The sequence below is a fragment of the Halichoerus grypus genome, chromosome 12, assembly GCF_964656455.1.
Source record: "Halichoerus grypus chromosome 12, mHalGry1.hap1.1, whole genome shotgun sequence".
Classification (NCBI taxonomy): Eukaryota; Metazoa; Chordata; class Mammalia; order Carnivora; family Phocidae; genus Halichoerus; species Halichoerus grypus.
Genome location: NC_135723.1, coordinates 61,635,273 through 61,661,252, shown reverse-complemented (window position 1 = coordinate 61,661,252; position 25,980 = coordinate 61,635,273). Strand labels below are relative to the sequence as shown.

The following is a 25,980-nucleotide window of genomic DNA, read 5'->3' as shown; positions in this document are numbered from 1 at the left end:
GACACACAAAAAATTATAGTTACCATGCTATAAAACACCCCAACTTAGTTGTGGCTGAGTTATTTTTCAAATACTTCAAACCCAACTTGTTTATAACAGAATTATTTTTCTCTGCCCTAAACTTGTTCCTTCTCCTATGTATTGCTTTCTATTTGTTAACAACAAAAACACTACCATTTCCCGAATAAGAAACATCAAGTTATCATTCTTTACCGCCAAAATCTGGTCAATTTCAAATTTCAATCTACTGTCTCCCTTTCACACCCCGTAGACTAGATTGCTAAAACAGATTACCAATTTGGTTCTCATCCAAAGTGTCTACACTAAGATACGTTCACCCCAAACTATCCTAATGCATGTCATTTCTCTCCAACCTTCGTAAATCTTTTCACAAGCACATAGCATTCCTAATTTGGTGACTGTTCCTACCCCCATGCTTTCAATAATGTTTATCCTCAGGGCACCTGGGTGGCTCAGTCAGTTAAGCATCTGACTGTTGCTTTCGGCTAGGTCATGATCTCAGGCTCATGAGATAGAGCCTCATGTGAGGCTGCCCGCAGAGCGTGGAGCCTGCTTAAGATTCTCTCTCCCCCTCTGCCTCCACCCCTCCCCAACTGCACATGAGTGCGTGCTCTTTCTCTCTAAAAAAAAATTAATAATAATATTACTAATAATGTTTATCCTCTTATCCAAAAGCACTTCCCTTCACTTAATGAAATTCACTTCGTGAATATCCCAACCTTACAATAGCTTCCCTTAAGGATGTTTCAACTAAAGGCTGAGTTTTCTCCCATATCCCTTGATCCTCAGAGGCTGGAAATGGAATAGATGTCCTCCTTATTCCCCAAAGCACTTTCAAACTGATTCTTCTTTGCTACTTCTAAAACCCAAGTTCCTTTGAAGGACCTGTCATTACCCTTTCCCCTTGTTGCTGACATTTTCTTAAGCTCCCACTTCCCCTCACTAACAGTTTTCCTCTCTGCGATTCACTCTACTTTAGATTGTCCTGGTCAGGAGGTGACAAAGATGTTTATAATTATCTAACCTGGAACCTAACTCTGCTTACATGTAATGAGAAGTATTCTCCCAGTTTTTACACTGAGTTTTCCAGGAATGCACCCAGGAAAATGTAATTTAAAGGAAGACTATATACTGTTTTTGTTCACAATTTTACAGAGCGTTGGTATTATTTGAAACAAACAAAAAATAACATGGGACCAACAGCAATGTTGTCTGGTGTCTGAGCAACCAACAGGATATACGTTTATCCATGTGTATCCATTGCAACTACACTCAGTGTAAATCTATGTATAGGTAGGAGCATCTACTTACTTCCATATAACTTCCAGTGGATTCATACCCAACAATTTACATATTGAAATGCACATTACTTTATCATAAATTACTTTATTTCTTTGTATTACATTTAAAACATTATGTGTACACATATTTTTCTTTAATTAGATCTTGTAGATATTTTGTATGAATTTCATTAGTGGATTCCAAAATATCTGGTGTAAAACGGGACACTAGGTCTGAAAGTTCAGAGCCACTGAATTAGTTATTCCTCTTATTCTTTATCATATGCAAATAAGTCTGGTCTATTATCACACTAGCAGTTTTTATTCTATTATCCTGACCTCTCTAGCTAAAGAAACATCTTCAGTCATCTTCTAACTTTATTTTGGCTTCTTCATTACACTTAGAGTAACTGAAGTCACCCAATCAATGCAGTGGCTTATTTATTTACATGCATTTTATTTGTCCCTGTCAGAATAAAGTAGGCTCTTTAAAAATGGGAATTCTGGCATGTCAATTCTGGCGCTCAAATACTTATTGACTGATACCACAACCTAAATCTAGCAAAGTACAAAGCACTTAGTATTCAGGTAAATATCTACTGACTTATTCTTTACTCAGTGCTTCTTTTCCTTTTCTCTACCTATCAGAACATCTATCTCATAAATGTTCACTAACAGGGCTTTTTCATGAGGATAAGAATTCTGTGGAAGCCTTTGTTTTGAAAAGAGGTAGGCAAATGGTAGTTCTTTTTGAATGTCTGAGAGAAGTAAGCAAGTAGTTCTTTCGGATATCTAACCACTCTGTGTCAAGGATTAGCACTCCCACATACTTCATCTACCTTTTCTTTTGAAGCTTCTCAGAGAATACTAGCAAGCAAGGCCACAGTAAAGCCAGGAAGAATTTAAAATAAATTCCCCTGAAACACTTTTTTTTTGTTTTTTAAGATTCAGGTACAGAACACATACATCAAGGTACAGAACACATACATCAAATGCAACTATTAAAAAGAAGCAGTGTGGGGCACCTGGGTGTCTCAGTCAATTAAGCATCTGCCTTTGGCTCAGGTCATGGTCCCGGGGTTCTGGGATCAAACCCTGGGTCGGGCTCCTTGCTCAGCAGGGCCTGCTTCTCCCTCTCCCTCTGCCGGCTGCTCCCCCAGCTTGTGCTCTCTCTCTCTCTGACAAATAAATAAAGAAAATCTTTAAAAATAAATAGATAGAAACCGTGTGAGAGTAAGGATTCCTACACTGAGTTAATCATCTGTAAAATGCAGTGAAGAAAGGAAATAATCATGTTTATTCTGAATAATAGAATAATTAAACCATGATTTATAATGATCCAATCCTGAAAACAAAAGAATTGGAGGTAATCTAAACATGGAATGAAGGTACTTAAACAGTCCTAATATCTAATTATTTTTCTTCCTTCTTTCTTCACTGCTCAACTATATTTGGGGTTGTGCTTGCATGTATGTGTGTGTGCGCTGAATAAAACTGACATGAAATATCATCAATATCTCTAAATTATCCTTAAGAAGCTTAGTCCCTGGGGTGCCTGGGTGGCTCAGTCATTAGGCGCCTGCCTTCGGCTCAGGTCATGATCCCAGGGTCCTGGGATCGAGTCCCACATCAGGCTCCCTGCTCCACGGGAAGCCTGCTTCTCCCTCTCCCACTCCCCCTGCTTGTGTTCCCTCTCTCGCTGTATCTCTCTCTGTCAAATAAATAAATAAAATCTTTAAAAAAAAAAAAAGAAGAAGAAGAAGAAGCTTAGTCCCTGGATAAATTCCTACCATAAAGACATATATTAGAACTAAGAGCCTGTGATTATAAAGCAGAGTAGCTATTAGATGAGAAATCATTCCAAGGGATCTTCTTCATGGATCCTTCATATATATCATGGTGCATATTCAGCCGGCCAAGAAAAACCAACAAGAAAACATTTCCTCACCTAGCTTTACATACACATAGGTAGAAGAATCCTGTTATGATTGAGTTCATCTCAGATTCCCCAATGTTTTATAATTATTGACGAAAACTTCATAAACTTTTCATTTGCCCTTTGTGGATTAAGCAAGAGCTTTAATGGGTACTCTTAGTCCAGAAAATCAAAGCAGAGAAAAATCCAAGGCTCTTCACCCTAAGTCTTCTTACTACTACCAAGATATGAGTTTCATCTGTGTCTTCCCAATCACAGCAAAAGAAAATTTGAAATACTGAAACACAAGTAATATTATTCACACATCTATTCCTACCATTAGCATTTCACATGGTAAATCATTACAAAAGACCTCCCAAGAAACCACTAAAAATGCTTTTCTAGCACCCCATCTCACCAAATTCAGAAGACATCAATCCTCTCCTAAAGGTGCAAAATGTTTTCAAACTGGCAATCACAAGAAAATGTGAGCTCCATGCCAGCAATGGTTTGGTAAAACTAGTACCCCCAGTAAGCCACAATCATCTCAGAACAATATCTAACATTTTAGCAAGAGCTTAGTATATGCACAGTGGGCAGCATTCTCAGCACTTCACATGAACTATCTCATTTTAATGTTTATAACTCCATTCCCATATTACAGATGAAGAAGTTTGGCTACAGAAAGGTTAAATAATTTGCTGAACATCACCAGCTAGTAGACAGTGGAGTCAGATCCAAACTCTGGAAATATAACTTCAGAGCCTACACTTTTTTTTTTAAAGATTTATTTATTTATTTGAGAGAGAGACAGAGAAAGCTGGGGGGAGGGGAGGGGCAGACAGAGAGGGAGGGAGAGAATCTCAAGCAGACTCCCCACTGAGCGCAGAGCCTGACACAGAGCTGGATCCCTGGACCCTGAGATCATGACCTGAACCGAAATCAAGAGTTGGACGCTTAACCGACTGAGCCACCCAGGCACCCTACAGCCTACACTTTTATTACTAGATGCATCAACACAAAAATATGCCAGGGTATAAAGAAAGCCCATTTAGCAATTCTGCAAAACCTCTCCGGTTTTGACAATTATTAAATTTTACTACAGGTTTAAAAAAAAAAGTCTTTCTTGGTTATTTTTTCCCATACTAATTACTTTGTTAGAGCATCAAGTTATATCCACCTAAATCATTTCAGTGACCTCTTAATTCCAAGCAATGATACTGAAAATACAAAACCAAATCTCTACACCACTTCCTCCATAAACCTCCAGATCAAGTGAAGTCATCTCAACAGATCCTGTTTGCACTGAGACCTTGAGATAGAATCTCACCTCATGTTTAGACAAAGCTGGGGCTGGGGGGCGGGGGAGCATTCTTGACAGGAGAGTATGATCAACACAATTAAATGCTGAAGATAGGTAAAATGATGATTATTGAAAAGTACCCTTTAGGGTCCCAGGAAAGGGCAGTAGTAGAGGCCAAGGGCAGAGGGCAGTGGATAAAGTAATGAAATGAGAAATAAGAAAGTGGAGACAATGAGAGGATAAGAGAAAACACTGAGCTGTAAAGGGTAAAACAGGCTGGGGAAATGGGAGCTTCTGGGGGCTACATTCCAAACAAGAGCCCAAATCTGTCTTCACATAAATCAGACACTTCCATCCCCCCAAAACATCAGTTCTACAACTTCTTGGCCTTAGAACCTCTTTATACTGTTAAGAATTACTGAGAATCCCAAAAAGTTTTTGTTATTGTGGGTTATTTCTACCAATTTTTACTATATTGGAAATTAAAATGCAAATTTTAAAATATTAATTCATTTAAATAACAATAAAAGCTCAATATGTGCCGATGTGCATAAAAATAACATTTCTGTGAAAATAATTGTATTTTCCAAAACAAAACAAAAAGTAGTGAGAAAAGGTTTTATAATTTTGCAAATCCCTTAATTTCTAGCTTAATAGAAGACAGCTAGATTTGCATATCTGCCTCTCTTGCAATATAGCATTTTAATGGTGAAGTATACAAAGAATACCACAAGTTAGAAAAGGGAGAATTTTAAAAGCTTTTTCAAATAATTGTGGATATTCTTCTTTTAGACTATACCCAAATTCTGACAAGTGGTAGTTTCTTAAAGGTTATTTCATAAAAGTTAATAGCAATGTGGAATTGGAAACTATACCAATGAACTTTTTATACCGTTACATTAAATCTATTAATGTATTTTAGACTCTGAATAAATCTTTTACCAATATTTGATTCCATAACATAAGGCATTGTCATACGGAAAATATTGAGTTATGTAAATCTTCTAGATACTGACCCACTTATTACACTATATCAAAAAAAGTACATTTGTTAATATCACTACTCATCCCATCAGAAAAGTCTGTAAATACTGTGAAGCTGTCTAGTTCATGCAGCAGATAATGTTTCCAAAACTCTAAAATTAACCAAAAACCTGATTTTATTATTGGCTATAAATACTATCAGTTGTTTTCTTGAAATGACAGGCGCTCTTCACTCATATTTCAGAAAATGAATGCCCAGTAGCCAAAATTGAATTTTACAAGTAGTGTTCCATGAAAATAAGCAGACAGTTCAGCTTGCAACTCAAACAATCATACAGATGTTTTTCCTGAGACAATCATCATATTTCCATACGCTTTACGTGTATTTCCCATCTTGTCACACAGAACACTAAAAAGGTGTACAAAGGTCTGGATTTAATAAAATTAATAATTTTTGCTGCTCCATCAGGGACACGCTAAAGCAAAACTTTTTTTTTTTTAACTGTTAGGATATGACAGAGTATGATGTGGTGTCCTCGTGTGTTTAGTTCTAAGGGCAGGCAGTTTTAGCCACCATGATTTTTATATCTTCTGTGCAAATAACACAGTAAAAAGTGAAAATAACATCTCAATTTCATTATGAAAATGGCTTTGACTTTGAAGACCTCCAAGGGTTTGAAGACCAGAGAACCACTGCCCTACAGCAACTGTTCCCAAACAAGACACTCCAAGGCAGAGGTTTCTCCAACACATGGTAAAAGGAAAAAAAAAGACACTGTATTAGATCTTTTTTCCAAACCTAAACCTATTAAATATAAAAAAGCTGAATAAAAATTAAATTTTTATTTTTATTTTTTTTTAAAGATTTTATTTATTTATTTGAGAGAGAGAATGAGAGAGAGAGAGAGCACAAGAGGGGGAGGGTCAGAGGGAGAAGCAGACTCCCTGCTAAGCAGGGAGCCCGATGTGGGACTCGATCCCAGGACTCCAGGATCATGACCCGAGCCGAAGGCAGTCGCTTAACCAACTGAGCCACCCAGGCACCCTAAAAATTAATTTTTTAAAAAATTAAAAATAAAATAATAAAAGACAGCTTTTTAAAAAAAATTGGGGCACCTGGCTGGCTCAGGTGGTAGAGCATGCAACTCTTAATCTAAGAGTTGTACGTTCAAGCCCCCACCTTGGGTGTAGAGATTACTTAAAAATAAAATCTTGGGGCACCTCGTTGGCTCAGTCGGTTAAGTGTCTGCCTTCGGCTCAGGTCATGATCCCAGAGTCCTGGGAATCTTTGCTCAGCAGGGAGCCTGCTTCTCCCTCCCTGCCTGCAGCTCCCTCTGCTTGGGCTCTCTCTGTCAAATGGATAAATAAAATCTTTAAAATAAATAAATCTTAAAAAAAAAAAAAAAAAGGACTGCTCTTTCTTTCGAGTTATAATCTGCTTTTTTGTATTAAAATATCCTTTCTTTTATAAAATAAAAGAGGAAAGTAGATGGTATTGTGAGGATTATACTAGTTTTTGACTTACTCTTATTTGGCAAAATGAAGGCTGGCCACACTGTGCTTTTTCCCAACTTTTTTTTTTTAAATAACATTTTTTTTATTATATTTTTTTAAAGATTTATTTATTTTAGAGCGAGAGTGAAAGCACAAGCAGGGGAGGGGCAGAGGGACAGGAAGAGAATCTTAAGCAGACTCCCCAGTGAGCATGGAGCTTGACACAGGGCTTGATTCCACGATCCTGAGATCATGACCCTGAGCAGAAACCGACTGAGCCACCCAGATGCCCCAGTTCCCAACTTTTTAAAAAAACTCAATTGCCCTGGGGTGCAATTGAGGGTCCTGAGTTTGAGCCCTAAGCTGGGGGTGGAGATTACTTAAAAATTAAATAAATAAATAAATAAATAAATAAATACCTCAAGTGCCCCAGTGTGCCCTTGATCAAACAACTAATGTGTTTTCTAGATGCTCTGAAGCCCTCCTACAAGTTCCATAACTAGTTTTCCAGGAAATAACTAAGAATATGCCACGGGGAAAATTCATTTCAGTCCATCAACAAGCCAAACCTTTAAAAGCAACAGCATCCACGTAGTCAAGCAGATTAGCATATTTATATAAAACACATGCCACCAAGACCAGTTGTTAAGCGCCTTAAAAATCCCACTCCAAGAATGTCTTCAATTGCACAAACTTCATAATGGAAATATGTCAAATGGATAGATGTGACGATGTGTCTCATTTCCTCATAAGCAAAAAAAGAGCTTTAACCAGATGATCTTTAAATTCCCTTCCAGCTGACACTGGAATCTGTGATTCAAGGTTCCAGGTAGCTAACTGATAAATGTGGTCCTGGAGAAATAGAAAAAGAACTAGAACTTGTATCTTCAGAAAAAAAAATCTTAAAAGTATACCAAAAACAAAACAAAACAAAAAACCCAAGCCAACATAAACAATACACTAAATAGTAATCACATCAGAAGGCTGTTCCAGGATCAAAGTTTACTTCAGTTAACTAGTTCCACAGTCTTACTACACATGGATAATCTGCACTGCAGTTTCAGGCTAACGTGGCAGAGGGAGGGGTTTGGGTGCGTGTTTTTCCAAATTAGATGTATTCTCCCTCCTCAAGTAAAGGATATGGGGAAAAAAATTGAGAGTTACAGAAAGGACAAGGAACCACACCTAATTTTCTTTGGGTAGGGTGGGTGGAGGGAGACAGAGTAATACCAACAAATACCAATAATAAGTAAGAAAAAATTAAGCCTATAGTGAAATTTCAAAACGAAACACTACTGAATCAGGCTCAAACTGGAGAGAAGTAGACATTACAAAGTGGCAGCATTTGCTTAATTTTTGGCAACTCTGCCCCAATGAATTATTTCTGAGGCAGGGTTCCACCCTCCTGTAGCTAAGGCAAGTTATTGCATCAGGCACCGGTGCCGAAGAAGCCCATTTGGTGTTTACTACTAGGTCACAGACACCCGGGTCCTATTCCAAGCTTTTGGCTTTGCCTGACTGGATGTGAGAATCCACTTGAGCTAATCATTTTCCTTGTCCTCTCTAAATTCTAATGTTCATGCAGTGCCCTAGGTAAAGGAGGCCTGTATTAAATCACCAAGCCCTCCAGCCCATGAAACTTCCCTCCCTACCCCAAAATCAAATTTCAAAATGTTCCATACAGAGGATGGCTGACTTCACCCAGTAACTCAGGAACATTTCCAGTTTCCCAGGTTTACGATGGGAAAGCTCACTCACTCCAAATAGTCTTTTGGGAACCCAAAGAAGATGACAGGAGTGAGCGAAGGACGGTGAGCGAAGGACGATTGAGCGAAGGACAATGAACTCACATCGTGATTAGAAAAAGAAGTTCAAACACCCTCTCACATCCACGTTTCAACTTTTTATTTTCTCAGCCGATCATCTGGCTAACGAAGCACTGAATGAAGGAAGGTGTCAAGGAGGAAACACTATGCAAAGCATTCTGAAGATTTTAAAATAGTCCAGCCGTAAGAAGACAGAACCGACAGCTTCGCCCCTGACCGGGGAAGAATTAGGAACCTCGCCAGCCGGGTGACACAAAGAACACCGCAGAGACTGGAAAAATGAAGTTGAGGATACTGAGCTAGGCCAGGAGGAGTAACCAAGGGTCACAGATCCCAGCCCCAACGGAGACAGGAGAGGCGCAGACATTAACAACGACTGGGAAAGAAGAGCAGATCGCGAAGGGAGGGACGCAGGATGTCGGAGGGGATCCGAGGGAGTCACCCAAGGAGAAGCTAGGACGCGGGTCCACGGCAAGGAAGGTGGCCGACGCACGCGGGGACTGGAGTCCAAAGTGGGGGAGGCGAGGAAGATACCAGGAAACCAAGGGCTTCCAGCGGATGAAGGAGAGGGGTAACCGGCGCGGTGGACGGGTGCCCGAGGAGGAGAGAGGATGACGGAGAGCAGACCAAGGGGAGGAGAGCCCGGGGCCCAGGGGAGGCGCAGAATGCCAGTACCTGCTGGCGCACGGCAAGCCTGAGAGGGGCTAGCACCTCCTCAGCCCCGGCGCCGTCCATGCTGCTCCGCGAGGCGGCGGCGGGGAATGAGCTCCGGGCGCGGGCGCGCGCGCTGAGGGGCCGACAGGGCGGGAGCGGAGGCCGGGCCGGGAGCCGGGAGGTCAGCGACAGCAGCAGCGCGGCGCGGGCGGCTCTAAGCAGCGCCGAGCGCAGAGAGTGCATGAGCCGGCGGGCCTGGGCGGTCCGGAGCGGGCGGCGGCGGAAGCGGCGCGCGCGGCCCGGCCGGGAGCATGATGAAATCGCCGCGTAAACGCCGCGGCGCGCGCGCAGCCGCACATTCCCCACCCCGCGACGCGGCGACCGGCAGATTCGACACAGAACCCGCAGTCCTTCAGAGACTCCAGAGGGCTCGCTCCACCTTGGGCGCCTGGGAGGGCTGCGGGATCTCAGGTAACACCCCGCCAACAGACTTGCAAAGATGAGCCAGGCCACCCCAGGGTGGACATTCCCGGACGCAGCCCCATCCGAGACCTGCAGATTGAGACGCACAAGGACCGTCAAAGCGTAGGCTTTGGGCACTGACACTCGGTCTCACCCACGGGAGTACACACTTCTGTTTGTGTTCGTGCGCTCCGGAGCCTTAAAGGCTCATATCACATCAACTCAGGGACGTAGCCTCAATGTTGCTCAAGCTCTCATGCTCCTCGTATGAAGAAACAAAAGAGGTTAATGATTTGCCCATCTTAACACACCCATGCCTTACCGACTTCAAGAAAATAGCTGGGGAAAGGCGGAGGAGAGGTGAGGGTCTTTTTTGAAAAGGTGAGTTCTAAGCAACCTTTGTAGGGCGAGCAGGATTTGAACCAGCGGACATGAGGAAAGGCAAGAGGCAAAGAGATGAGGAAAGACTAGGAAAAAAGATAATGCAGGGAAGTGGAGCTGAGAATCCAGGTGCCCGCGATTCCCTCCTGCGTGGCCTTGCCCCAGGAGACCTGCCCTCTTGTGCTTGGGTCCCAGCTGGCTACCCTCCAGAGATGGCTTCCTCCCTCCCTTCTGCCCCAAAGGTGGGTTGGCAGGCAAAGCTGGATTCCCTTTCCAGAGAGAGAATAGAAAAATAAAGAAAGTGTTGGTTATAGAAATAGCATTGCCCACACCCACCAGAATGTCTAAAATTAAAATGATGGAAAATGGCAAGTGAGGCTATGGGACTGTCTGTCCCACACAGCTGCATTAATGAACTGTTTGATGGCATCTATTAGAGCCAACCATACACACACACCTTCCCTGTGATCACCCCAGGAGCTCAGGAGAGTAGACAGGCTCACCAGAATGAAGTTGCCTTTCCCAGTACTATGGAAGTCCATATTCTCTTCTTGTTCCAATTTGTGGTTCTGGAGAAGTACTAACAGTTGAGCATAAGCAGGGCAGGTGCAGAAGAACCTTCTGCAGTATTAAACCATTTGTGTTTTTAAAACTTTTATTTCAAGATTTGACATTAATCACCATCTTTATTTGGCTTCATTTTAATAGGTAATTTTGAATTTAATATTTTTAAAGATGAAAAACAATTTTAATGTTCACATATACTCTTATTTACATTGTTATTAAAACATATTCAAATTCAAGTATATTTTGAATCTACTTCTATATGTATTTTCAATTCTTTAGATCAGTAATGTCTCATCAATTTTCACATGAGGACAGTCCCAGCTCTAGTCTCCAAATCTGTTTTCCCCCCTCCAGTTCATCCTCCCTACTGCTGCCTCAGTGATTATTTCTAAAAGACAAAGCTGTGCATTTTGCTTCTCTGCTCAGGACACTTCAATAGGTCCACATGGCCCTTAGCAGAATTTCCTAAGTGGTTTCCCTTGGGAAACTACATCTACAAGACAATAATAATAGATTATATTCATTGAGGACATACTATGTACAAGTTAGCATTCCAGTTTATCTCCTGTAAATTTATTCACAATCCAATAAGATAGACTCTTTAATAATTCCCATTTTATAGGTTCAAGATTCAGAGCGCTGAGATATAAATAACTTGGCCATGGTCACACAGCTACTGAATAGAGGACCAGAATGTGAGCTGGGGGCAGAGGCAGTTTTAACGTATAACTTAATGAAGCTCAGTTTCTCTCTTTTTTTTTTTTCTTTAGCTCATTTGTTTTGTTTCTTAAATTCCAAATACGAGTGAGATCATGTGGTATTTGTCTTTCTCTGACAGACTTATTTTACTTACCATTATGCTCTCTAGCTCCATCCATGTTGTTGCAAATGGCAAGATTTCACTCTTTTTTTATAGCTGAATAATATTCCATTGTAGATATATCCTTCACATCTTCTTTATCCATTCATCTATCGATGGATACTTGGGCTGCTTGCATAATTTGGCTATTGTAAATAATGCTGCAATAAACATAGGGGTGGGGCACCTGGGTGGCTCAGTCGGTTAAGCATTTGCCTTCCACTCAGATCATGATCCCAGGGTCCTGGGATCGTGTCCCACATTAGGCTCCCTGCTCAGCGGGGAGTCTGCTTCTCCCTCTCCCCATGCCCCTCCCCGCCCCCCGCTCATGCTCTCTCTCTCTCTATCTCAAATAAATAAATAAATAAATCTTTAAAAAAAATAAACATAGGGGTGCATGTATCCCTTTGTATTAGTGTTTTTGTATTTTTGGGGTAAATACCCAATAGTGTGATTACTGGATGGTAAGGTAGTTCTATTTTTAATTTTTTGAGGAAGCTCCATCCTGTTTTCCACAGTGGCTACACCGGTTTGCATTCCCACCAACAGTGCAAGAGGGTTCCTTTTTCTCCACATTCTCATCAACACTTGTTTTTTCTTGTATTTTTGATTTTAGCCATTCTAACAGGTGTGAGATGATAGCTCATTGTGGTTTTGATTTGTATTTCCCTGATGATGAGTGATGTTGAGCATCTTTCCTTGTGTCTATTGGCCATTTGTATATCTTCTGCCCATTTTTTAATTGGATTATTTGGTTTTTAGGTATTGAGTTGTATCAGTTCTTTATATATTTTGAATACTAACCCTTTATCAGATATGTCATTTGCGACTATCTTCTCCCATTCAGTAGGTTGCCTTTTAGTTTTGTTGATTGTTTCCTTTGCTGTGCAGAAACTTTATTTTGATGTAGTCTCAATAATTTATTTTTGCATTTATTTCCTTTGCCTCAGGACACATATCTAGAAAAATGTTGCTACAGACGATTTCAGAGAGATTACTACCTGTGCTCTTCTATGATTTTTATGGTTTTAGGTCTCACATTTAGGTCTTTAATCCATTTTGAGTTTATTTTTGTGCATGATGAAAGAAAGTCATCTAGTTTCATTCTTTTGCATCTAGCTGTCCAGTTTTCCCAATACCATTTGTTGAAGAGACTGTCTTTTTTTCCCTTTGGATATTCATTCCTTCTCTATCAAAGATGAATTGACCATATCATTGTGGGTTTATTTCTGGATTTTCTGTTCTACTCCATTGATCTATGTGTTTATTTTTATGCCAGGACCATACTGTTTTGATTATTACCACTTTGTAATATAATGTGAAGTCTGGAATTGTGATGCCTCCAGCTTTGCTTTTCTTTTTCAAGATTGCTTTGGCTATTGGGGGTCTTTTATGGTTCCATACAAATTTTAGGATTGCTTATTCTATTCTGTGAAAAATGTTGATATTTTAATAGGTATGCATTAAATGTGTCTATTGCTCTGGGTAGTATGGACATTTTAACAATATTTGTTCTTCCAACCCATGAACATGGAATGTCATTCCATTTCTTTGCATTGTCTTGAATTTCTTTCATCAGTTTTTTATAGTTTTCAGTCTTCCACCTCTGCGTTTTTTGTTTTTTTGTTTTGTTTTGTTTAGGTCTTTCACCTCTTTGGTTAAGTTTATTCCTAGATATTTTGTTGTTTTTGGTGCAATTGTAAATGAGATTGTTTTCTTTTTTTTTTTTTTTTTAAGATTTTACTTATTTATTTGAGAGAGAGAGTGAGAGAGCACAAGCAGAGGGGGAAGGGTAAAGGGAGAAGCAGGCTCCCCGCTGAGCAGGGAGCCCAATGCGGGGCTCAATCCCAGGACTCTGGGATCATGACCTGAGCCAAAGGCAGATGCTTAACCGACTGAGCCACCTAGGCGCCCTATTTTTTTTAGTTTCTATATTATTTGTTTTTGTTCTATTCTTTATTATTTCCTTCCTTTTGCTGGGTTTGGGTTTTGTTTGTTGTTGTTCCCTAAGACTATTCTTAGTTTGCATGATTTTCTTTCCTCTCCTTTGCTCAGCTTGGTTACTTTCCATAACTCTGTCTTCCAGTTCATTAAATCATTCCTCTACTTCTAGCCTGCTACTTATTCCATCAAGTGTATTTCTTATTTCGTTTATTGTGTTCTTGATCTCTGATTGGTTCTTTTTTTTATCTCTGTGTTAAGGGTTTCACTAATGTTCCCCACTCTTTTCTCAAGTCCAGTGAGTATCTTTATGATCATTACTTTAAAATCTTTATCAGGCATATTACTTATATCCATTTCACTTTGGTCTCTTGCTGTAGTTTGGTCGTGTTCTTTCATCTGGGAGATATTTCTCTGTCTCCTCATTTTGTCTGACTTTTTGTGTGTGTTTCTTTGTGTTAGGAAAGTCAGCTACTTTTCTTGCTCTTAACAATAACAGCATTATCAAGAAGAGGTCCTATAGTGCCCTGCAGTGTAGTGTTCCCTGTTCCTCAGGGCCTGGCACTTCAGGGAGTATCTCCTATGTGTGTTGCCTACACTCTGCTGTTGAGTCTTGGCCTAATTTTCCTTCAGTCTAGTTGTTTGCAGAGGCTCTCTTTGCCTATTTGTGGGCAGTGTTTGGTCCCCAGCAGGGGTGGGAGGCATTTTAACAAGGTGTGGGTTGGTCTGCTTGTGAAATAAGGCATACCCCCACTGCCACGGGAACTGAGGTCCTGCAAAATGCACAAGTCCAAGAGATGTGGTGTTGGCAGGATTTGCACAGGTCTTCTGTGGGAGGGTCCCGCAGTGCCAGGACTGAAGTGAGCATGGCTGGAAGTGAGCGGATCCTTGAAGCGTGGAGGGCGAGGCTTGGTGCAAAGTAGAGAGTTTTGTTGAGGTGCTGCTTCCTGCAGGTGGCCCATGTTTATGCTGAGCTGCATGGGAGGGAAATAATGCCTGCCAGCTCCTTTGTTCCTAGAGGGGTCTCCCTGTGGTGATCCCTGTCTCTCTGGGCCACACTCTGAGATGAGCAAATCACTCTCCCTCTTGTCTGCCCCTGACATTTGTCAGACTGCTGTATCTGCATAGACTGTTTGTCCTGCTATCTCTATAAGGATAAGGATTCCATTTCCTAACCCCTCCAGGCTCTCCCAGAGCTGAGCCTGCAGATTTTTAATATCCTAGGCTTTAAATCCTGCTGGTTGTAAGAACTCATGAAACTGACCCCTCTGGCTTTCAAAGGCAAATGTTATGAGGATTCATCCTCCCTGTTTATGAGCTCTCTGGTGTGATAGTCTGTTTTCTGCCCTTCTCCGTGCCACCAGCTTCCTCCCCACGGCGGATGGCCATGGTCCATTTTGCTCCCAGACTGTGTCTTCACCCTTCCTACCTTCTTTGATGTGGCCTCTTCTCAACCTTCAGTTGTTCTACCAGTCTTCAGATTGTTTCGGGGGTTGTTTACACTGCTGTGAGTATTATCTAGTGTGGGCATGGGACAGGACAAGCTTAAGGTCCTCCTATTCCACTATCTTCCCCAACACCAATTGTTGAAAGGAAAAAAACTCAACAATATTTATTTCACCATTGATCAGGTATGGTGCCTTTGTTGAAAATAAATTGACTATGTAAGTGTAAGGCTATTTCTCTGATCCCTAGTCTGTTCTAGTGATCCATCTGTCTGTCAACCTTTATGTCAATATCACACTTTCTTGATTACTGTTGCTTTAGAGTAAGTCTTGAAGTCAGATAATGTACATTTTCCACCTTCTTTTTCAAAATTGTTTTTTACTATTCCAGGTCCTTTCCATTTCTGTGTAAATTTTAGAATTGACTTGTCAGTTGAAAAAAATACCTGCTGGGATTGTGAATCCATAGGTCAGTTTCGGGGGAATTGACAACAATATAGGCTTTGGATGTCTTTTGTTAAATTTATTTTTAAGTATTTTACTTGTTAACTCTGAGTGTTATTTTGTTTTCCAATGGTTTGTTGCTAATGTATAGAAATATAATTGATTTTGTGTAGTGATCGTTCATTTACTAATTTTAGTAGTTGAGTTTTGGGGTTTTTTTTTTTTTTTGGTAGATTCCTTGGGATTTTCTACATTAATAATCATCTCATTTGTATAAAGAATCAGTTTTACTTCTTCCTTTCCAATCTTTATGTTTTGTTTTGTTTTGTTTTGTTTTGCTTGCCTAGCTGTATAGTCTAGGTCATCTTGTACAATATTGAATAGAAGTGGTGAGGATGAACATCTTCCCTTTGTTCCTGATCTTAAAGGCAAAGTGTTCAATGTTCCTTTAAGTAAGTATCATGTTAGATGTAGAATTTTTAGCAGATGCCTTTATTATATTAATGAAGTTCCTGCTGTTCCTAGTTTGCTTAAGATTTTGTCATGGATAAGTACTGAATTCTATAAAATGCTCTTTATGCATTTACTGAGATGACTATAGGGTGTTTCTCCTTGATTCTCTTAATAATACTGAACTACATTGTTGAATTTTTCAAATTTTATATCAACCTTCCATTGCCAGGAGAAATCCCATTTGGTTTTATCCTCCTTACGTTTTGTTGGATTTGATCTGCTAATATGTTGATAAAGATATTTGCCTCTATGTTCATGAGCAATATTAGCCTATAATTTTCTTCTTGCAATATTTTTGTAAAGTCTTTCTATCAAGGTTATGTTGGCTTTATGAAATGATTTGGGAGGAGTTTCTCCTCTGTTTCCTGAAATACCCGTCTCTGTAAGATTGGCATTATTTCTTCCATAACCATTTGGTAGAGTTTACCAGTGAATTTGTGAATAGGTCCTTTCATAGAAATGAAGCCATCCATGTCTTCTATTTTCCTTTTGTCTTTTTTGGTAAGTTTTGTCTTTCAAGAAATCTGGCTATTTCATATAAGTCATCAGATTTATTGGCATAAAGTTGCTCATAACATTCCAATATTATTCTTTAAATACATGTAAGCTCTGGAGGAAAATCCCCTATTTCATACCTGAAATCAGTAATTAAATTTTTTTTTCTCTTCCTCTTTTATTTTCTTTGTCAGTCTTGCTAAATGTTTACCAATTTATCAATTTTTCAAACATCTAACTTTTGGCTTTGTTAATGTTCTCTCTTGTTTTGTCCATGTTCTATTCCATTGATTTCTACTTTATAATTTTTTCCTTCTACTTAATTTGGGTTTAAATTGCCCTTCTTTTTCTAGCTTCTCAAGGTAGAAACTTAGATAATTTATTGTAAGCCTTTTTTGTTTCCTAAAACAAACATTTAAAATTATAGATTTGCCTCTAAGTTCTGCTTTAGTTGAATTCCAAAATTTTGGATACATCGTGTTTTCATTTTCATATAGTTTAAAATGCTTTTTAATTCCCCGATTCCCCATATGATTTCTTCTTTGACCTATTAGTTATCAAGAGGAGTGTTGTTTAGGGGAGCCTGGGTGTCTCAGTCAGTTCAGCGTCTGCCTTCGGCTGAAGTCATGATCCTAGGATCCTGGGATGGAGCCCCACATTAGGCTCCCTGCTTAGTGGGGAGTCTGCTTCTCCCTCTCCCTCTGCCCCTCCCCCTCCCCCTGCTTGTGCTCTCTCTCTCACACTCACTCTCTCTCTCAAATAAAGAAAATCTTTAAAAAAAAAAAGAAGAATGTTAATTTCCAAATATTTGAAACCTTTAAACATATACTGTTATTTTTATTGTTGCCTTCTAGCTTAATTCCCATGTAGTCAGAGAAAAGCATTTGAAATTTATCGACTTCAGTAAATTTTGTGACCCAGCATATGGCAGTACCTTGGTGAATGCTCCGTGTGTACTTAAAAAGAATACGCATTATGCAGTTGTTGTGCATGGTGTTTTATAAGAGTCAGTTAGACAAGGTGGTTGATAGTGTTGTTCAGATCTTCTCTGTCATTACTACTTTTTGTTTAGTTCTATCAATAACTGAGAGAGGATGTTAAAATCTCTGATAGTGAATTCGTCTATTTTTACCTTTCATTCTGTCATGTTTGCTTCATGTATTTTGTTTGACATTATTAGGCATATACACATTTATAATTGTTACATCTTTCTGCTGAATGACACTTTTGTTATTATGAATTGTTCATCTTCATCTCTAAATATACTTCTTTAAATCTACTTAGTCTCATGTTAATATAGCCATTCAAGCTCTTTTATGATCAGTGCCAAATGCTAATGGGGTGCTGAGTCCTCCTGCCATAAGCCATGTGAGTGGACCACCTGGGAGCCATGCCTTCCAGCCCCAGTCCAGCCGCCTTCAGATGACTGCAGCCCCAGTCAACGTCTTGCATCTAATCTTATGGAAGGCCCTGATCCAGAACCATCTAGCTGGACTGCTTCCAATTATTTGACATACAGAGACTGTGAAATAATGTTTGTGGCTTTTTAAGCTGCTAGGTTTGGGGATAGTTTGTTACACAACAATGGATAACTAATACAGGGTTCTTCCCTGAACTGGTTATATAATCCCTTTTCTTGAGAAGTGAGTGACCAGACTGCTGGCCTTCAAGGGACTTTCTGAGGCTTTGACAGTGATTGTCACTGCAGTGAGAATAATATCCTCCCTGAATCCCCTTACTACAGAAAAGCTAGGCACCTGTCTTATTCATAACATTTACCCTAGGCACCTGTTTTATTCAAAAATATTTACCCTTTTACCTAAGAAGCAGAAAATTCCATGACTTGATTTTCTGGGTCTTTTCCCCTTAGGTGCAGGCAGCTACAGCAGAGGCTAAAGCAGAGAGGTGCCCTGAAGAAGATTCTAAATATAGGGTGAGTGAACCTGGCCTGTGACCCACGTGGTCTGGCTTCCATAATTCTCTGGCACTGACTCTCCTTTCTGGCCCCTGAACCATTAACAAAGTTTTGCCTCAACTTCTAGCCTCCCTTAGCAAAGATTTGTTTCAGCCTCTGTTCTCCAACAACAAGGAGGTAAGGTCCCTTGAAACCTTAGTGATAATGTCAGTGGCTAAGGCAGGGTAATTTATTGTAAGATTAATTTATGTTTTGATTTCACTGGCGTGGAAGCATTGGGAGGAAAGAGAACGGCTTCTCTTCCCTTCCCTCCTTGATCCCTAGGGCATAGGTAAGGGAAGATTTAATCTTCTAAAACTGTTAAATTAGGAGTCAGGGGAAGATACCCACTTAGGGACTTGTACAGTGAGAAGCAGAAGCGGCTAGAGTAGCAAGATTTTCTCTGAGACAAGGAGCAGAGGTCTGTGGATCCAGAAGAAATGGAGACCAGCAAGTGTTCCCAAATACACTGGTCACAATGTCAGAGTCTCAGTGAGAGGTGGTCACTGTGGCACCCCTGGGAGGGGCTGGATCCAAGTGCTAGGACTCTTTGCCTTTGGGAAAGAATTCCTTTGCTCCAGCTTGGCACAAAAGTGACCATATGTTGGCCTTCAAGATACCTCCTAGGATTTGGACAGGGAATGTCACAGTGGTGAAATAGTGTCCCCCTGGAAACTTTTGTAATGCTTAAGAGCCGTGTCACCTGTCACGTAGTTATTCAGTAAACACTTACCAAGCACCTACTGTGTGCCAAGCGTTGTTCTAGACACTGGAGGAACAGCGATGAACAAAACTGACAAACTTCCTATTCACAAGGAGCTTAGATTCTTTGGGACCAAGCGGACAATATAAAAATAAGCTGGTTGGGGCACCTGGGTGGCTCAGTCAGTTAAGCATCCAACTGTTGGTTTTGGCTCAGGTCATGATCTCAGGGTTGTGAGGTCGGGCTCTGTGTTGGGCCTGGAGTCTTCTTGAGATTCTCTGCCTCTCCCTCTCCATCTGCCCCTGCCCCCACTCATTCACTCCCTCTCTCTCTCTAAAATAAAATAAATAAAATCTTAAAAAAAATTAAGCTGGTTAATAAACAGTTTCAGATAGCGGTAAGTACTCTAAAAATAATAAAGCAGGGAGGGATGCCTGGGTGGCTTAGTCAGTTAAGTGTTCAACCCTTAATTTCAGCTCAGGTCATGATCTCAGGGTTGTGAGATCAAGCCCCGCATCAGGCTCCATGCTGGGTGTGGAGCCTGCTTGAGATTCTGTCTCTCTGCCCCTCTTTCTCCTTCCCTCTCTAATAATAATAATAATAACAACAATAGCAATAATAATAAAGCAGGGAAATTTGGTAAAGCATGACATGAGATGAGGCTAGTCTTTAGATAGGTGGTCAGGCCTCTCTAAGGAGGCAACATTTGATCTAGGATATAGAGATAACAAGGAATCAGCCATGAGAAGATTTGAAGTAATGGTATGTGTAAAGGCCCTAAGGTAGGAACCTACTTGGCTTACTAAAGAATAGTAAGAAAACCCGGGGCACCTGGGTGGCTCAGTTGGTTAAGCGACTGCCTTCGGCTCAGGTCATGATCCTGGAGTCCCGGGATCGAGTCCCGCATCAGGCTCCCTGCTCAGCGGGGAGTCTGCTTCTCCCTCTGACCCTCCCCCCTCTCATGTGCTCTCTCTCTGTCATTCTCTCTCTCAAATAAATAAATAAAATCTTTAAAAAAAAAAAAAAGAATAGTAAGAAAACCCATGTGTCTGGAATGTTGTGACTGAAAAGGAGAAAGATATGAAACAAGATCAGAGAAGTCTACAAAGTTCAGATCATATAGGTCTTGTAGGCCATGATAAAAAAAAAAGTTAATTATTTTCATCTGCAATGGGGAGTTGCTGAAGCATTTTAAGCAGGGGAGTAAATGGTCTGATGTCTGTTTTAAGATTATCATTCTGGCTGTGTGTGGAGATTGGGCTGGAATGAGACAAGAATGGGGACAGGGAAAGCAGTTAAGAGGTTTTTCTAACTACCAGTTAGATTTCCTGATTGGCGGAGTAACAGTGGACATGCTGAGACGGGCTGGTTTCAGGAAATACTTGGAAGGTAAAGCAAATCAGACATACTGATGGATTAGTCATGTTAGAGGAAGAAGGAGAGTCAGGAAAAGAAAATCACAAAGATGGACTTGTGGATATTGGGGGCCTGAGCAAATGGGTAGATTGTGGTGTCATTTCCTGGTACAGAGAAAAGTGGGGAGAAGCAGCATCCCTGCCTCAGAGCAAAGGGATTTGTAAAGCATGATATGGATTAGGGCTGAGGAAGAATATGGTGAGGGAGGGCAGGAGAAGAAGATGGATAAGGTAGAGACAGATGCCCTGTGCAGGAGGACTTCCCTTCTGTCAGTGTTCGGTTTTCTGTGAAGGAGGAAGCAAAGTCATTTGTTGCCGGCAGGGAATCATTGCTTGGCTGTGATGTTGGGGAGGGTGGAGAAGGTCTGGAAAAGCCCTTGTGAAGAACTGAAGAACAATCCTGCTGGGAAAATGTGGGAAGGAGTCACCCAGCTGAGTGTGGAGACACTTCTGGGTCAAATTGTGTCCCCTAAAAAAGCATGTTGTATCCTAACCCCTGGTACCTCTATATGACATTTGCAAGTTCTGGGTGTACCCAGAGCATCTTTTGTTCAACAAGTCTTGTCTGTCTTCACCACCTGCGCTAAGTGACCCCAATGGAGTTGGAGTAGTCAATACCAGAGAGTTGACTTCTGTGTTAGACTGGCTCCTCCAAGATGCAGACACCAGTCAGGATTAAGTGTGCCAGGATTTTATTAGGGAAAATGAAAGGAAGTAGGAATCAGGGAGTTCAGGAGAACCACCAGACCATGATGCCCATCCGACCCCGAGTGAAGGTGAGGGAGCAACAGCTGGGTGAAGCATCCTAGCCTGCCACGTAGTCTCAGAAAGGTTCAGCAAAGCCATTGGGGGCGTTCTGGAACCAGGCTGACAACACAAGAGTCCCCGATACTCATAGGAACCATCTGCCATGGTGTGTGGGCTACACTCAGTCATTGGCAGGGAGCAGCCTGCGGGAGACATGCCTCAGCACCAGCACCGTCATAGATTTCAAAGGGCAGCAGTTGGGGTCCTCGGTCGGTGACACTCCCTGTGTAGGAGCTCTGTGAGCCGCGTTCTCGTGGTGCCACACCTCCCATCGGATCAACATTTAAGTCAGGTTTAGATTTAGTTTTGTCTGGTCCCTTCTGGATCCTTTGAATTCCAGCCAATGGAACATGATTGAATTTGCCACACACTACTTCCCAGCCCAGCCTAGAAGAACTCCCGTGTGCTGTCCTCTGTGCCCTTCCCTTTCTGTTGGCTGGATGTTGATGTCCACATGTTAAAGATGGCAGACCCTGGGCCCTGAGTGACTGTGTGAACAGAGCCCGTTGCCCCTCACCCCTTCTGATAAGCTGTTTGAACTGTTGACGTGAGCGAACAGTAAATTTCTGTTGCATTTGAGCTGTGATACATTCTGGTCTATTTGTTAGAGCAGTAAGCTTGCCCGAGCTATCATACTACCATGGGCCAGCTCTGAGAAAGATGGTAAAGATATCTGGGACACAGGAGAAGGAAGGAGAGAGTGAAGACAGCATTTGATTTACAGAAGTTCTGTTGATACATGACTTTTTAGGAGTGTGGAGTTGGGCTGTGCTGGGATCACTCACTCAGTTGATGGGGAATTATCCCGAGTGAGGGGACTGACTGGTGGTCCTGGTACACTTCTCAGGGCCAGTAGCTCTCCAGCTTTCTCATGCCCCTACTTGGAGTGAGGTACCCACCCCTTCTCTTTTGCCTTCTGCCATTTGTCCTCCAAGCTAAGGTATGTGTGGAATTCCCAGGAGCCCCACTCTGGTTTTCTTCCAGCCTGTGCCTCTAGGATCCTAAGGGATGCTTCCCAGACCTTGGTGTGGGAGAGAGGAGCTCGTGTCTGATCCCATCTCCCTAACTCTCTCTGTGGCCTTCAACAGGGCCTTTTCCCTCTCTGGCCTCAGCCTCCCTCTCTGAACAACGAAGGGGACTGGACCCGCTGACCTCTGGCCCCTTCGCGCTCTTACTGTGGGTTTATGAACTTGTGACTTCGGGGAAGCAAATCCCTAAGAAATGGAAGGAGAGCAGGTTTCCCTCTGTCCAGCAGAGGGGAGCAGTTCCCCACAACTAGCACCTAGGCAGCGAGCCGCCTGTCAGGCAGCCACAGGCCCAGCGTTCAGCGGCTTTCAGAGCAGAAAGGAGCCAGCATTCCAAGCACAAGAAACCCGCCCCGAGATGGGGAGCCCAGCCCTGTGAGAAGTCATTCAGGCCCGCCGTGTCTCTCCTGCAGAGCGAGGGTGCGTCAGTCACTAAATATTAGTGGGGCTCTGGCTTTGCCAGTTTGATGGGAAGGAGGAAGCTTATGTAAGCTAGAAACACAAGACAGGCAAAAACAAACAAAAGGCTTAGCAAAGCTAGGTGCTACTCCTAGACTGACAAGCCTTCAGCGGAATGGGACCTCAGACTTCGGGTTTGAATTGTGCCCCTCCGAAAGACCAGGCCACCTCAGATTGTAACCTTATTTGGAACAAGGGGGTCAGTGCAGATATAATGAGTTGAGTTCATGTGGGAGTAGGGTGGACCCTTAATCCAATATGACTGGTGTCCGTGTAAAATGAGGGGAACTTGGACACAGACACAGACACAGAGGAGATGGAGGCAGAGGTTGGAATCAGGCTGCCAGAAGCTGGGAGAATCTCCCCTGGAAGCTTCAGGAGGAGCACGCCCTGCCAACACTTCCAGCCTCCAGAACCATGAGACAATACGTTTGTTGTTTAAGTCCCCAGTTTGGGGTGCTTTGTTACTGCAGCCCCACAAACTCGCACCCTCCGCCCCTCGCCTTCCAGGGCAGATGTGGTGCGTTGACTCAGTCCCACCTCTGCGGCAGGATTTGTCACATTGCACAGCATTTCTTGCTGCTCTTGGTTTTAATGCAGAATTTGGGCACCTTGAGCCGGACTGCTCCAACTAATGCCTCACCTGGCTCTTTGCGGGCATCTGAGCTGTGGTCCCTGCTCCATGCTCCCTGGGGGGGATTGGGAGGAAGAACCCCTCAGCCTCCTCCCAAACACCTCTCACATGGGCTATTCGTTTCCTCTCTGGGCTTCCTGTCCACACAGGGCAGCTCTGACCCAGAGAAGGTTCTTTATGTTGGACAAAAATATGCCTCCCTACAGCTTCAGCCCGCCAGTCCTTGCCGTGTACTCTAGAGTCACAAAAAACCCTCTGTACCCTCTGCCTTTAAACATTTGCACACAGGAGCCTTATAGCCTTAAACATTCTCTGGTCCCTGATCCCTCAGAACTGCCTCATCGGTGTAGCTTACTGATGGCCACCTAACCTAGACAGCTCCAGTTGTTAAACTACGCCTTGTAGTTAGGGACCAAGATTAGACACAGTACACCTGGTGTATGTTCTAAACAGAGTCAGGGGGCCAAGAGCATCACCTCCCTGGTTCTGAACTCAATACCTCTGATGATGTAGCCTAAGGCCACCTGAAAGACTGTGACTATTACGATTTCAGGAAAGCGGTGAGAGATGACAGGTTCCTTGGTCACCAGGAACACTTCCATGGGTACAGAGGTGGTGCAAAGACCATAAACTGCCTGAGGAAGAAGTGGTATCCATCCAAGTGCTCAAGTGAGAATTCTTGCTTCTGAACTTGACCTCTTTCTCTCCTTTACCTATCAAATACAGTTCTTGCCGATTTTATTTATCTCCAGGTCTGCCTAAAATCTGTTTCTCCTTCCCCGACTGCTCCATCATCTCTTATCTGGGTCCCTGCGACAAGGTTCCCTGTCTTCAGACTGGCTCCCAGCAATCTTTTCTCCTCACTACACTTACAGTAAGATTCCTGATTTGGAAATGTGATCATGTGACCTACACACACACACACACACACACACACACACACACACACGCAAAACCTACCCACCCACCCCCATGTTTTCAGGATAAAGCCCAGTGTCACCATGGCCTGCCTCCCAGCCTCACTCCCCATGTAATGTATGATCCAGCCTTACTAACTTACAAGAGGGGTGGTCATTTGCCTTTCGCCTCTGCACATACTCATACCTGGAACATTTTCTTTCATCTCTATTTCCCATTACACCCTCCCACCTAGCATATGCCTTCTACCAGGAACGGTTCTTGGATACAAACAAGATTCCATTCAGGCTAGCCCCAGTGACAGGACATGTATTAGGGAGACAGCAGGAGGACTCACAGAGTCAGCAGGAGCCTGGAGGCCACGCTCAAGAATGAAAGAGCTCTGAATGGCCAAGAAGCAGAGGCCGGGGTATTAGTTAGAACTTGCATTTGACTGTAAGTCACAGAGACATGAAATACAGACACAGAACAACACAGTGCTCTATTTTTCAGCCATCTACAAAGAAGCTCAAAGATGAGAAATCCAGGGCAGGCTCAAGACTTGAGGATGTTGGGGCTGACTTCTCTGATGGTTGATGAAGTTCTAAGTGACGTAGGAAAGACATTAGGGTTCGAAGCCGACGGCCAAGAAAGAATTCTTGAGACATCTTTGATGCAAAATGGTGGTTTTATTAAAGCACGGGGACAGGACCCATGGGCAGAAAGAGCAGCACTGGGGTCATGAGAAATGGCCCATTATAGACTTTCAAGTTGGGAGGGAGGTAAGGATAGCATAAGTCTCTAAGGAATTTTGGAACCAAGGTTTCCAGGACCTTGAGGGGCTAGCTATTGTTGGGAAAAGGTCATTTATGACTGTCTAATAAAACCTGAGTCATGAGACCCTTCAGATGTATCTCAGTGGATCATATGCTTGGGGGATGATTGCCAACATGTATCTTGGGGGGTTTAGAGATAAAGGAAATTTCTAAAGGAATTTTTATATGTTAAAGTAGACTTACAGGATCCTGGGGGGTCGGGCTAAGATTGCTTTGCCCTCAGCAAAGTATTAACATCGAGGCAGCTGAGTCCCTAGAAGAATGTCACTCTGCCTGTTTCAAGGACGGGTCAGTGGGCTCTAGGTAGTAAGGAAATTTAATGCTTTTTCTTCTGCCTTTGTTTCCCACATCACCAAGCATTAGGCCCCCGTCTTACGCAGAAAGAATAAGGAAGCAGGACCAGCACATGGACCCTCACAGCTGCCTCCCTCCTCAGGGGCGCTCGCAGAAGCCACGTGCAACAACTTCTGACATCTCATTGACAAGGCAGGAGGAAAGGGGAGGAAACTGGCATGAGAGCAGAGGGGGATACTGGCAAAAGAGAAGCCCTTTAAATCTCCCAGGGACAGACGAAAGGAAATTCTTTGATGTTACTCAACAGTTCACCTGCCTGGAAGAAAAGGGTGAAAAGGTCTGTTTAGCTGGAAAGGTGTCTCTGCCATCTCA

At 42.4% G+C, this 25,980-nt stretch overlaps 1 protein-coding gene and 1 long non-coding RNA gene across 2 annotated transcripts in view; one reads left to right on the top strand and one right to left on the bottom strand.

Moving 5' to 3' along the window:
• GARS1 (glycyl-tRNA synthetase 1) overlaps window positions 1-9,799 on the bottom strand; it is a 45,653-nt gene extending 35,854 nt beyond the window's left edge. The window contains exon 1 of the mRNA XM_078059423.1: window positions 9,499-9,799. Within this exon, the coding sequence (XP_077915549.1) occupies window positions 9,499-9,720 (222 nt within the window). The 5' untranslated portion in view covers window positions 9,721-9,799. The remainder of the gene's footprint in view (window positions 1-9,498) is intronic.
• A 30-nt stretch (window positions 9,800-9,829) lies between these two features.
• Window positions 9,830-25,980, top strand: part of LOC144379580 (uncharacterized) — a 38,764-nt gene continuing 22,613 nt past the window's right edge. Inside the window, exons 1-2 of the long non-coding RNA XR_013442809.1 lie at window positions 9,830-10,320; window positions 18,455-18,517. This is a non-coding gene — a long non-coding RNA (uncharacterized LOC144379580). The remainder of the gene's footprint in view (window positions 10,321-18,454; window positions 18,518-25,980) is intronic.